The 14839-nt window shown below is 42.0% G+C and overlaps 1 protein-coding gene across 2 annotated transcripts in view; it reads right to left on the bottom strand.

Moving 5' to 3' along the window:
* Positions 1-3170: 3170 nt before the first annotated feature.
* Positions 3171-14839, bottom strand: part of PIGQ (phosphatidylinositol glycan anchor biosynthesis class Q) — a 164169-nt gene continuing 152500 nt past the window's right edge. For both annotated transcript variants that reach the window (XM_085628402.1, XM_085628403.1), the window contains exons 10-11: positions 12127-12188; positions 3171-5718 (exon numbers count right to left, since the gene is read on the bottom strand). In XM_085628402.1, the coding sequence (XP_085484528.1) occupies positions 5566-5718; positions 12127-12188 (215 nt within the window). In that variant the 3' untranslated portion in view covers positions 3171-5565. The remainder of the gene's footprint in view (positions 5719-12126; positions 12189-14839) is intronic.

The following is a 14839-nucleotide window of genomic DNA, read 5'->3' as shown; positions in this document are numbered from 1 at the left end:
GCTCCACTATTAAATCATTGGAGGAAAGAAAGTGCTGGATTAACAAAAAAAAACTCATGGCTTTTCAGAGGTTGACAAGGGAGCTATCTGAAAGGTTCTGTGGGCTGCATGGCTATGTCTGCCCTTTTCAGCCTGGCCACAAACTGTAGTGCCAAACACCCTAGGTGTTGATGTGTATGCCTTATTCAGAAAAGGGTAGATATTTTGAAATGTGTTTGACATAGGAGTCACCAAAAATCATGTACCCAACATCATTAACGAGGTCGCTCAAAGCCACGTCTGCAAATTTGGGATCCAGACACAAAAACTCCCTTTCTACATTCTGCAACAAAAGCTGAATTGATTTTTCCCAAAATACATGTTGCTTTCTACTCATTAATGTAAGGTGAAGGGATCTAATTGTTCTCCAGCTGCAACAGCTTTCTCTGAGAATCAAGGTTATGAAAGGTCCTATTAGAGCTAGTATTTTATGCAGACTTGCATGTAAGGTTTAAGCTAAAACACGTTTTAAACTGGTACCCTATTTGCTACAAAGGTAAAAATGTGTGGCTCGAGTGCAGAAGTCAGTTGCCTTACTAAAATTATTACGTCAAGGACATTCAGCCCTCAATGTAGGTTTTCTTTTAGTTCCCAGGAATCTCCTTAACCTAGCCTCTAGTATTTAACTACTTGAGGATTGCATCCCCCTCCCTAGGTCTGGGGTGCGACATGAGGTCAGAGAAAAGAGATTCTTAAAATCAATGCCTTCCTGCTGTGTTAGCCAAAGCAATGTAAGAAGGGTAAGCCTCCTTTCACCACATTGTCTCTTATCCTACTGAAACATTATTTCCTACTAATAATGAAACTGGAAGTTGTCTGGGAGGAAATTCTATAAGGACAAAATAAGAAAACAAAGGAAAAATATTTCCACATAAAAAAAAAAAAACACATCTTGCGCATGGCTAAAGGTCTCATGCAGTGGGGGTTGGCCACGTGCACTAGGTTGCACTCCGGGTCTGGCCATAGGCCCTGTCACCAACCCCTCCTGCACACGGCCAAAGGCCATGCACAGCAGGGGGTAGGCTGGTTGTCAGGTTGGGCCGTCTAAGCCCTGCTACCCTTGCAGAAGGTGAAGAGCATGAGGGTGGTTGTCCATGCTAGCATGAGGGTGGTTGTCCATGCTAGGATGAGGGCTGTGTTAAGCAGCATGTCGTATTTAGTGAGGTTTGGATGCTTGCACCCCACATCTGCTGTGCACAGTCATAGGCTGTATACAGCTGGAATTGGGTCTTATCCTGCACAAAAACAATCCTGCCTGTAATGCAGGCACCCGTGCACTAAACTGAAAGGGTGCCTGCGTTGGCACTACGCAGCAACAGTGTGCCAGTGCAAGGAGAGAGCAGAAATCCTCCATAACTTTGTAACTATGGAGCATTTCTGCTCTCTCTCTTTCACACAACTTTGCTTGCTGCCCTGCCCTGAAAGATTAAAAATATGCCCCTATATATACACCTGTACCAGGAGGGTCTGACACATGTAATGTTTTTTAAATTTGTAAATCAGCCATCAGGGCAAAACATTACAAATGAAAATGTGCTATTTTTTCTTGCTTATTTTCATTCTTTTTTTTAATTCAACAATTAGTTTCATTAGGAGATCCATGATAAATCTACGTGAATGGGCCCTTGTTGAATTCAGAATTTTGTTTAGTTTCAGATATGTATAGCTCTGGAGTTCACCAAAGGGTTTTACATCTCTTACCACTACAAACATACAGTAGGTAAAAACCACAACAAATAGGAAAAAATAACTACCAGTTATAAAAATGCAACATCCGTGGTAGCTATGTTTTTTTTTTTAACTCTGCTTGTTCCTGTAAGCAGGGGCGATGGTTATGTTAGCATAGCAAACCTTTTGTTATTGCCATTTTTAGGAAACAAAGTAAGCTGTCTTACACAAAACTTTTTCCCAGTTTTCTTCCAAACAATTTTTTTTTAATTGTTGCTATATTTTGCCTATTTTCTCGGTTCTCTCCGGTGGGTGAATCTACAATCCTTAAGTACCTTTAGAATTCCCAACATGTGGGAAACAAATGACGCAAATTAAGCCTTGCAACACATTTTGGTGAAAATAAAATTATGAAGACTTTAGTGTGAAGTGCCTCCAACATTAACAAAAGGGCCCAGCACTGGTGGTGGAAAAACCTCAACAGGTAGGGGGCAAAATACATTCAATGTTTTGTAGGATTGTAAACGTTTAGTGAGGTTGAAAAAAAGGCAGAGCGCGTATTCTGTTTTGGCTCTCCTATTTTATTTCATAGCAGATACACTTGGAGTCTCAAGATTGACTGGTTCATCTCTTTTTTCTTCTCTCTAGAGTTCTTCAAGGTTCCCCTTCTTCCTCCTGCCAAGCGGTGTTGGTGCCTCCACCAGTAACGTAGTATTTCAGTGTTTGATTCCACTGAGTTTATGTAAACATTTTTCTTTTCCTTTCTTCTCTTTATGCCTAGTTTGGCCTTTCCTCCCTCCTCCTAGTCCCGTAGGAAAGTGTGTACCTGGGAGAGCCACACTCCTTCAGGAACGTGGCAGGCCACCTCGTGACACCGCAGGCTTCTTCCAGCTTCTGCCGGTGAGCCAGGAACGGGAGTCTCTTCCTGCCTCGAGGGAGGGTATGCTGGGTCTGGTCGTTGGAGCTCTTCCTATGTGGACTTCGTCTTGCTGGGTAGTAAGGGAGAGGAGTCTGTAGCTCTCCTCTTGCTCCTGTGGTGATGGCGTGTTTCCTCACTCACGAAGACAGTCCTTCTCTGCTTTTGTGGATGCCAAGAAACCCTCCGAGAGGGTGGATTGCGATTGGTTCAACTGCATTATAAAAATAAGTACAGAAGTCTGCTTTCTTAAAGAGACCATCTTCTTTGTAAGGTGATTTTTCCTCAAGGATGGTAGAAAGGGGGCGATGGAGCTGAAAATAAAGGTGAGGCGTAACATAAAGGGGAATTGATCGTCCTCCTTTTCTTTCTCACGTCCTGAAGTGGATCCGCCACTTTTTACCATTAATTCACTCTACCTTTTCATTCTTGAGAATACCAGTTACACCACCTACACAGAATAGTCTAACTTCAAACTGGGACCTAAGCAAGCCTTTACAGCCCATACAGATGTATTTACCATAACTCCATTCAAATACAATAGCTCTGCATTTAATTACTTTTTATTGTGGAAACAGATGCTTCAGCCACAGCTATTTGTGCCATCCTCGTTCAGAGGTGTCCAGCCGTAGAATCTGTGCAGCATATTGCCTTCTATTCAAGAACATAGTTCACATCCAAACAACATTATACAATTTATGGCAATGAACTATTAGATAACAATGATGCATTTAAATACTAATCGGGATGGGTGAATGGTTTGCACACTGCTTCACCTCCCAGCATAGTTCACCCCTTAGCATTATGGTAAATGTAGTTCACTTTAAACACGGAGTTTTTGCTGAAGTGTTTCACCTAAGTTGGTGCAGGTTAGTGCTGTGAATCTCTAAACAAATCTGTTTATGGTATAATCCTTCATCAGTAGAGATAAAAAACTAAATTAATCTGGGGTAATAAGAAAGCTGCCACAATCCTCTAAGGTCTCAGTACCTCTCTCTGGCGCACAGGTGCATCTCCAAAAGCTTGTCCCCTCAATGGCTCATGGGAGCCTTTTTAAACAGATGGGGGATGGGAGCACACTACTTCACCTCCCACCACAGTTCACCACTTAGCATTATGGTAAATGCAGTTCAATTTAAACACTTACTTGGGTTTTTTGCTTAAGTGTTTCACCAAAGTTGTGACTGCACTGCGGATATAACTGTCTCATGGTTTATTGAAGGGTTTAGATGCTCTCGATTGACTGACTGTACTGAACTGAAGAAAAGGAAAGAGCATGTGGCCTTTAATGGAGAAAAAATACATTGCGATGTAATTTAATCTTATGGAATGCTATGTTGTTGGGGACTTATTTGCAATTTCCTATTGGTTTTAGACAGTTCCTCAAGAGTTGACGAAATATAAAAACCTCACTGCTAGTGATGACAAAAATGTTAAAAAGTGCTTTAGCAGGTGAGTGATTCTCCTTTCAGTCAATTTGTTCAGAGACTATGTTGATGAAGCTTTACTATTAAAAACATTGTTAGTCTTATTAAAATATCAACTTTTTGTTTTATTAGGAAAATACATAACAATTTCTGTACTTCGTACTCAGCATAGCTACTCCAGTTCTGCCTCATCCAATATACACAATGTTTGCTCTGAACATCTTCGTACCTACAACGATCAATTAAAGCGGAGATAGACATGCCATGTTTGGTACAGGACCTTTCCAAGATTGCTCCATCTAAGGGATGTGGTATGTATGCCCTCTGATTTCACAGAGCAGCATAGAGTTTTCATCCAAAACAAATCTACTCAGGACCACAATATTACTGTATGCATGCCCCACAGCAGGGCTCAGAAACTACATCTGTAGAGTGAGCAAGCTTCACAGGGAAAAGACTTAAACCCAGATCACTCATATGACTTTATGGTTCATTGCATCTGAGATGGTCTAGCACAACCATTAAGTCTTGGCGAATAGCCCAATTTGCTACAATTGACCCATGGGATCAGCAGCACAGGGCACGATCACAGAGGTGTGTGTCTAGTAATACTGAGCTAGGACCACAAAACCAGAGGGCTGGTAGCTACGATCACTTCTGCCAATTTAAAGGGCCAGTAGCTGAGAGCACAAGCCTTGCACAATGGTGCCAACATCACATGCCACTATCATTATGCCCTTCTTGAAAAGTAACAAAGATTAAAATATTTTTTTCCAAAGATGTGATTTTAACAGCCAACCAGAGTAGCTAATGTTACATAAATATTTTATAAATACTTATAATATAGTCATTATATGGAGAGAAGCACTTTTAGGTCAAGAAATCAAAAAGTGCTTTTAACTAAAAGCATAGCACCAAAAATCTCATTTCTAAAATTTGTTTCAACAATAAAATTAATTTTAAAACAATATTTCAAAAAAGTCTCAGCAGGTTAAAAATGGGGCAAAACAGTGGTTGAGATTAGTGTCACCGAATTATATATCTAGAGAGAGAGTTTGTGTTATTTAATAAAAAATAGAACACCTGCACTGGGAAAACATTTGATGAGGCGGCTTTCCGACGCTACAGGCGACACCTGCTCCAGGAATCCATTCGATGGAGTCTGCCTGATACACTGCTTCAGGGGAGATAAAGGGCACTTTCAGCATCAACAGATTCCGATTGGCTGATGCTACATGACATTGCTCATGAAGGTACTACCCATAAGTTAAGGTAACATTCTGGGGTGCACTCTGATACCTCAGTGAGGTGTCTACAAAGTAGCAGTTCCAACTATATTCTGTTTGTGGGTGTTAGAAGAACAATTCATACTTCTTTTCCAAGGAGAGAGCTGCGTTAAACATCACAAGCACTAAGTTAGTCTTGGCATAACAGTGTGGTGTTTGATTGGTTGTCAAGTGCCCTACAGGTTGATGGTTAATCCTGCCTGGGAAGAACATTTTCCGTCTCTTTCTTCTAGTCTTGCTTCTCATTCTTCTGCTTCCACGGGTAGATCAGCTCTCCAACAAAAAGCTTCTTGCATAGGGAGCCCCATGAGTCCTTGGGGTAGCAACAGTAGGTTGGCAGCCTGTATGTATGCACCACATGGCCATATGACAAAGGGTTAAACTGAAAAGGAAGTTAGAACAAACAGTTAAAATCAGTCTCAGAGGATCTGATCTGCCTATCACATGCAACCGCGTACACTTTAGGGTTAATGTTCTTAGTTGCGTTGCCTGCACTATACATCTTAATTACTTTGGAATGATAAGAGGAGGCCTCTGTATAAAAAGTAACAGTATGGTTTACGTCAAGCTGTTAGTCTACATTGTACGTATGCTTAGAAATATTCCTAATCAGCACCAATAACTTCTTGCATTTTTTTTCTCCCAATGGATCATCATTAATCAAACAAAAAAGTCAAATAAAAAAGGGAAATAACTGGAAGAGTATGGCGGTGCAATGTACACACGGCAGTCCAATACTTCTAATCCAAAATGAGCACAACATTAAGTTGAAACAAAAGATTAAGGAGAGCCAGAAAAACAGGTAGGTCTTGAGGGACCACCAGAAGGCAGAACAGAAAGAAACAGTCCCTAAAAAAAAGAAAACAATTTCAAAAGACCAGAGTAGAAACTAGCAAAGACCACAAAAGCAAAACATATTGAATTCAGGGATATTTAGTTAAGCATCAAATTCCGATTTGAGACTAACCTGTGAACAGTAAAGAATAAGGCACTTTCTAATGAAAGCAATGATAGGGTCATGATTCAAATCAATGGACGACGTACATTCCATTAAACTTAATATGATAATCTTTGATAGAATGCCAGTAAAAGGTTGTCAGCAATGGTTTAGCATGGCTAAAATAAAAGTTGGTTATCATGACTACCAAGGCCCTTATTGACACAAGGATTGGCAAAGCCAAAGGGTCTCGCCTTTTTGACCTACTTACTTTGTCAATGCCTTTTGCCGATGCTGCACAGCATTTGGAAAAAAGAAAAGGCATGATGCAAATGCACACTGGAGCCCATACTCGTCATGGCTGGCAGCTGTGTCATTCTGTATGTGCTTGCATGCGTGATATATACATACGCATGCACATGCCTAAGAAATGACACAGGCGGCATTTTATTTTTATTTAATGTTCCGAGGGGTTGAGTACATTTCGTAGAGATACATTTCAAAATACATTTTTAAAAATGTAAAAGATCTCTTGTAAACATGAAGTGGCCAGGCAGCAAATGGCAGCTGCTAGGCCTTCAAAAAAACAAGTAATCATATATTTTGTTTTCCAGGGCCACAAGAGGTGGGGATGCAACAAAGGAGGCGGAGGGGGGGGGGGGGGCGTGGAACGGTCGACAGCAAACAGGTGTGGGTGGGGATGGAACAGGCTAGCATGATTTCGAATGAGGAGAGGGGAATAAATAACAAAAATATATTTAAAAATAGGGGACAGGGAGCAATCAACACGGTGGGGGGAGGAAGAAGCAACATAAAAAATACACTTGATGGAACACATGAAGTAGAGAGGGGGATAGGAAGTGGAAGGAAGGGGGAACGATATGCTACGAGCAGCACACCAGAGGGCAAACGAAAGCACATGCACTCTCATGGAGTGCTTAAAGAAAAAAGTGGTTTGCTAAATGTGAACAATGGAAGGATACTAGTCAGCCAAACAAAAGGATGGTAAAGGAGCTATGGTAGAGAGGAGGGTCAAGCACAAGAAGAGGGAGGAATGACCCTGATTAAGAAGCAAACACATGACTGACAAGAAAGCCAACCATTGTAAGCACTGAACAGGCTCTAAAAGCCCATTGCAGGTTTCTGTTTGGTCCACAAACAGCTAAATGTGGTCTGAAGCAAGACCAAGAATGGAGCCAATCGGTGTGGATTTTTCCATCAATGACTGCAGGAGTCCATGCACAAAGATGTTTGTATTGGGGAAGTTGCTATGACTAAGAGTAACACAGTCACCATAGTTGTAACTTTTTTCAACTCTTCTATTCTGGCCCTACCTCACTCTCAGGTTGTGGGTAGAGCCCAAAGCAAATGAAAATTACATAATGAAGGGAAGATGGGAAGATGAGAAGACAGCCTCAAACAGCTCCGGGTTAGGCTTTGGAGAGCAAAGGCAGCGCTCTGGAAGCCAGTCTCAAGAGGCAACAGCATATGCCTCTGACAAGGACACGTTTGAAGATGCCACTGACGCTGCCTAATCCTAGCAGAGTGTACCCAGGAGCTGCATGGAGGTTAGACTTTAGCAGTGTGTCAATGGTTGCCTCATCAGCTGTCTCTTCAACATCAATGCCTCTAAAGCTCACAACTAGTAGGTCAGTAGAATGCAGGGTCTTGATTCTTACAGGATATAAGCTCCAGGTTGTACTACATCTCCTTCGTTGAGGAGGCATTCTCCTCATTTGGGTTAACACCAACAGTAATTCTAGAAAGATGGAGCGACTCCTCAAAACCACCTTTCCTTTTCAAAAATCGTTCCAAGGCGCGAATAGCTTGAAAGTCGCTCGTATGCCTAGCACATGTCAAGCTCACGAAGAAGTCTTCTTAATAAGAACCTTTATTTTGCATGAGAACCACAGCAAGAGGTTTTTGTGTTACCTTGGGCAGAACTAGATTCACTTCCAGGCTGGTATAGGGTGCGTCGGGAAAACAGACACTGTAGGTCCATTACTTACCCAAATCCTGTTCCGGAAGACTCCACAGCGCAAGTCTTGTGTCTGTCTGCAATCCCATTTTGTGATGCAGAAAAAGGCATAACATTTCCGGAGCAGGTTGATGTTCTTTGCTAGTTCACATTAACAGAATCTCGGCCATTGGGGTCATTTGTAATTTTGAGCACCCTGAGCTGCCAGTGATCTTGAGAAGAGTTAGGGGGTGGATTTGGTGGAGAGGGGAGGCATATGAGAATGTAAGGCCATCCCATAGGGAGCAACGTCGCCTAGCCATCCAAGGAGGCTCACTTGGTACACCAGGTGTTCACATGAGTGGCAAAGGCCCATACAGTTTAACTACTCCAGGCCTAGAAGATGGGAATGCGATTTCCTTGACAATTTTCCACTCATACCAGGGTACGGTTGATCCCTGCAATGTGAGAGATGAGCAGTAACATGCTGTGTTGTAAGGTCCATTGTCCCAGTGACATTCCAGCTAAAAAAATCTAGGAGGTAGTGGGAGCCCTATTGCTTCTTCACACACAAAAATAATTTTGTATTATTCATTTAAATCATCACCACACTTCTATAGGGGCAGGATTGGCTCTATTGGGTCTAGAAGCAGATGCAGCCTCTCCACTTCCAGCAGGAATTCTTGGGATGGCAGCTGGGGTAGATTAGAGGTAGCATGGATGAAGAGATCTGTGGAGGTAAAGTTGTTCGGCCCCACACATCAGGGGTATCTAGGCCTGGTGGTGTTAGTGGAGATAAAAGGGATTGTGGCTCCTATGATAGGGGGAGTTAGTCCCTGGTAGAGTCATTATCAAGTCTTGGTTTAAGCCAGTTGGAATGCTTGTTTTTCCCTCTGAAATGAGTCCTTTGTCATTACCTTGAGGAAGGCGAGTGGAATGATCGCATGGTCTTGAAAGACTGGACACCCTTTGGCAGCTGAAGAGGGCAGTAGGTCTCTGTAGTTTAGCTTGGATGGCACTTGTGATTTGGCAACTGTCCATCATCGAAGGGAGTGAACAAGTTCTTTGCATCGAACAGATGCTGATGAGATTCTATTGGGACTCCAGTTTAATGACTGAGGACTTAGCCACATGGGCTGGTGCACAGTCAGATTAGAGTTTATGCTCCAGGAGGTAGTGTAGATGAACAGAGCCATCAGTAGAATGACAAGAGGAGACAACTGGGCATAAATAGATCATCTTGCCAGTAAAGCAGAGGAGGCATCCAGTAGAGGAGAATGGGGGAAGGTTTTTAGGATCATTTAGATAGTCAGTGCTAAATCTCGTGCAACATACAACACCCCTATCATGGACAAGCAATGCATACTATTCACAACAGAGAAAGATCAGGAAGGTCGCTGGGCCAAGCACTTCAAAGAAGTCTTGAACAGACCAGTACCAACAAGTGTAGCAGAAATCCAAGAAGCAGAGACAGACTTGGATGTGAACACCTCCCACACACATCCGATTTCTGAAGAATGGAAATGCTCCTGGCCAAGATAACCTGAAGGCAGACATGTTCAAGGCAGACATGTTCAAGACAGACACCGAAACATCAACCAAGATCCTCCCACCACAGTTTACACCGAATTCAGAGGGGGGGGGGGGGGGGGAAGTACTAGATGACTGGAAGCAAGGCATCACTGTCAAGATTACAAAGAAGGGAGCTCTAACCACTGGAATAGAATCACCCTTCTGTCAATTAATATTAAAATCCAGTCAAAAATCCTTCCAGAGCACATATCTTATGCAGTGGACAAGCAGTTAAAAAAAGAATAGGCTGTGTTCCGCAAGGGCAGAGGGTGTGCTGATAGATCCTTACTCTATGCGACATCATAGAACAGTGCAGAGTGTGGCACATACATACTATACGTCAATTTCATGGATTTTTTTAAAGCCTTTGACAGTATCCACTGTGACAGTTTCTGGCTTATACTGGGAATACTGCATAGCACAGCTGGTAGTTCCCCACAACAAGAGCATCTATTATAATTTTACCTGCAAGGTGGGAGCTAGTGAGCATAGCTTCAAAGTCAAAACTGGTATGAGAGAGGGATGTGTGATGTCAGCGTTGCTGTTCAACCTCACAAATGAAGACCAAGCAGAAGCACCAGATGAACCTTATTCCCTACAATGAAGGACGTGGAGTATGCAGATGAACGAGCCTTGTTCTCTCAGTCACACCAGCACAGCCAGCAAAAGAAGTCTTGCCTTCACATCTATGCACAGCAAGTGGGACTGAAGACCAACACAAAGAAATCCATGCCACCATCCCAAACCTTCACTAATCACGGTTGATTCAAGCCAGCAAAGAGTCTATGGTGTCCTGGTGTTGATGACCTTGGTACCTAGTATCTGATCACCAAAGTCCACTTCGGGAAATAATCCTAGTCACTTGAATCAACCTACCAGTTTAGGACCAGACTGGTTGTCCTGGTTTTGATTAGCCCAGATGGATTAGTGAATAAGTACTCACTAGGTTGGTTTAATAGTGCATTTTCCACTAGAAGTGGATAGCCAGATATCAGTCTGCCACAATCACTTTTTTCAAGCCCACTGGTTAAAGCCCAGACACTGTAGTCCTAAGTACCAACCATAAATTCAAGAAACAATATTTCTGGACCGGCAAGGGCTAGAAAGAGGATTTCAATTTACAGGAGTCCAAGAACGTCCTCCAGCCATTGGGCATTGATATGGCACAGGGGGCAAGAAGACTGATTGCATCCTGACTCCTCTGGAGCTATGGAAGGGGAGATGCAGCCACAAGATGGATTGTGGATGTTGCAGGCTCACCTTTCTGTTTTTTTCAGAAAGGCGATTGACACAGTGAATATTCTTAGTACTTCTTTCTCTTTTATAGCTGGGGTGCGGAGAAGGTTATGTGTCCAGGGCAGGCTCAGTCCATCAAACTGTTTTCAAGCAGGTCTTCCAGTAAGCGGCACCATATGCAGGTTTTCCTGGGTTTCAGGTCACTCTTGCTGGGAGGCGCAGTCCATCACTTTAGTAGGATGATCTGACCTTCTTTTATCCCTGAAGTCACAGCAGCAAGACAACTCTGCAGGTTTCCCAGACTTATGTTCACCTTGGAGTGAAAATGGTAACCACCCAAAGGTTCCACCCCATTCCAATGTCTAACGCGTTTCTGAACTGGTGCTCTGTCTTCTCAGTTCACAGAATGATGATGAAAAAAAAAAAAAAAGTACTGGTAGAGGGGTCTAGTTGATATACCCCTCTGGTAGCAAAGGCAGGCTATCACAGTCAACCAAACGGTCAGCAACATTAAAAAGTATGTATGATTCTCCAATCCTGTACAAGTAGTCAATCCTGCTGCTGAGCAGATATTGCAGACTTCCGAGCATGGCCGCAGAGTGAGGCATGCAGCTGCTCCCTTTACCAAAGAAGATAAGCACAACTCATGCAAGACCCACCACCACCCACTAGGTAGATGGGCTTGGGGGAAAAAAAAATAAGGTGGCACTTTTTATTGCCGATTTGTTCGGCCTGCCTATATAAACCTTCTAGTGGTCCCTGAGGCCATATGACTTCAACTCTGCCTGCTGTCTGATACCTTTGACTTAACATAACTTTCCCTCTCAGGGCACATCTCGCCCATGTATCGAAGTGATGGTGAAGGGTGAAATGCTAAGGGTGTCTTCCGTGGTTGGGCGTGTACGGGCCACATGTCCCACTCTTGATCAATAGTGGACTCAATATACCACTCCCTTTGGTGGTTTCCCACTGCCTCCTATGGGTGGGCTCTCATAACCCTTTTTCTTGTTATACCTTAATGAGAACAGTAGCTGGTAGGATCTCAGATTGAATTGCAAAACTGCAGCCTCACCCAAATCACCATTTACCTGCATCAGTAGTCGGAGGGGTTTCCCGGCCTGCTGCTCCAGAACATGGAACTTCACACCAGCTGTAAACATAACAAAAATACACAAGACCGTAATGCATTTGAATCCAGTCCATTTACAGTTCCACTCTAAATACCACTTTCTTGTACATTAGACCTGGTGGAATGTTCCTAAACTGAGCAAGTACTAGCCTCCCCTTGAACTCTGGATTAGATGTTTGATTAGAAGTGGATTCCTGTATACTGGAGCTGGGTAAAGAAGAAGTGATCGGTTTGTCTTTTATGCCTATTTTTGAACATACACCAAATTGTCATAGTCTTGATCCAGGTAGACCAGGAATATTTACCTTCAACTATCACTCCCAGTGTCGCAGGATTCCAAATAGGCCCTGGCATCTCATAATGGAAGCTGTCAAGGCTGATGATAGAGAACTCCTAATAGTTCTGGTATACAATGGATCCATGCAAAGATTCCATAATCAACCTTCCAGGCCCTTCTCGTCTTGTGCCTTCAAGTACAACAGTCACTGGATGTTGGAGATGAAAAGGGCACCAGATGTCAAAGGAAGGCAGCATTCCTTCTCCTACAGATGTATGCTACAACAAGACTAGTAGAGCCCTGCACTCTCAATGATAAGTCAGTATGACTTCTTGAAAATAATTTGTTAACGCATTGGAAGCAGTGTTTGAGTTTTGGTTTGAAGCCTACACTATTCGCTGGAAGACTGCAGATTCCCCTTTGTCAGTTGTTTACCTTTGAAGATCTGGGAAAGCTGTTAAGAGTGTCCTGTCTCAGCAGCTGAAATTATTTGCAATTAATGAGCTGTTGCTGTGTCTGTTTTGCAGTTCTCTAGCACGCAACCAGTTTGTGGAGAATATAGCACATTGCCATCAAGCAGCAAATCCATTACTTTATTAGAAATAGCTGAATGTAGGGAGGGTGTGAAAACGCAGGCATGTCCACAACTTTAATAGCCTCCAGAGATTAATTTTCCAATTTATAACCTTCAGGGGGAGTTTGAATTTAACTGCAAATGTACAGAAATCCCATATAATGTTGCTTCATTGAAACAATCTAAAAACATGAAGATTACAACATCTCGTTTTGTGACTTTTGGCCATTTTAAATATTTAGGTGTTCTACTTAACACTAATCACAAATGGCTCCCACTATTGATAAAATATCTGTCTTTTGAAGTAAAGTTTATTGAAACCAACTGAAGCGAAGAACAAAATCCATAGAGCAAAATGTATTCCAGTAGCTCAATATGATATTGGAATACAGTGATATGTCAATCCAACCACCATACAATCTGAAAAGGACAGATTTCTCAGAGGACTTCTGGATCTCTTAATATCCACCTGCACATATTCTCTCTAACGATAAGCAGCTTGAACATTTTCTTATACTTCATAAACATTTACTTTTAACAGGATCTCAAGATAAAAAACAACTATCAGTTACAGGTTAAATTTACACAGTTTAGCTTTGAATTCACTCATCCGACGTTGAGCTTCCTTTGGAGAAGACATATTCTCGAATTTTAGCATGTTAGCCAAGTGATAAAGTGCCCCAAACATGTATGCACTTTATGACTGTTTGCACCTTTTATAATGTCTCCAAATTGGAATTTAAAAAAACCTTCACTTGAGCTGTGGGCATCAGGTTGATCAGGCCAATTTGTAAATGCCTTCGGGAGTGGAGTTTCTCAGTACTGTGCAATACTGAAGGCAAATTTCTAAGCAGTAAATTTAAAGATTAGATTGGTCTCCAAATTATTGATATTTTATGCAATATGTGTAGCATGATAAATTGTGTTTTTATAGTTCTGCTTTGGAAGATTTTATTTGTTTATAATATATGTTTGAGCCATTTTTGTGAAAATAAATGTATCTTCACATCACATTATTTAAAGCAACTGTACAAATAAACACATTCACATATTTATTACTACAGTGCAACGATCATATTCAAGTTTATTACCATATTACAGCAAAACCGACGAGAAAACCAAATTGCATTACCTGACATATTTCATGTAACAATTATTTTACAGAGGAAAACTGCCCTCCTAATAGTCACAAGGTCTCTTCAATGTGGTTTCTCATACTGCACAATTTTAACCACTTATATCCTGGTTTCAGTTAAACAACTTTTATTAAAACAAGTACACATGAAAAAACAGCAGGACATGAATCATATATGTAGAAGCGCAGAGTACAATATTCAATTTATTTCCATTGTTAAAGGAGGGGAGTGACATCGTGACTCACTTGAGGCTTGGCCTCATGAGTCATGGCTCATCCAGACACTCAAAAATCGTAATAAATAGCACACTACACTCTGCACATCTGTACATATGAGTCTGTAGGTATGTGTTAAATTTACAGTTATTATTTGTTTTGCTTATAAGAATAAGTACGTATAAAGAAACCTCTGTAATTCACAGGAAAAAGCACTACTAAATTCTAGTTATGGAATAAGCCAAAATTGAAAAAAAAAAAAGACTCAAATTCATGAGTTATGGCTAGGTAAAGTAGCCATGAGTCACGTCCCAGTAATGTATTGCTTATACCACCCATGACATCACACATGACCTCGTAAATGACATCACTGGTGACATCATGGATGTCTTCAGCCCTGCGCAACCCTTCGTGGGTTGCCAATCCCTACTGCCTATGGCCTTTAGCTCTGAGCATCAGGTGTTGCCTGC

The sequence above is a fragment of the Triturus cristatus genome, chromosome 10 (genome assembly GCF_964204655.1).
Source record: "Triturus cristatus chromosome 10, aTriCri1.1, whole genome shotgun sequence".
Taxonomy (NCBI): domain Eukaryota; kingdom Metazoa; phylum Chordata; class Amphibia; order Caudata; family Salamandridae; genus Triturus; species Triturus cristatus.
This window is presented reverse-complemented; position numbering and strand designations above follow the sequence as displayed.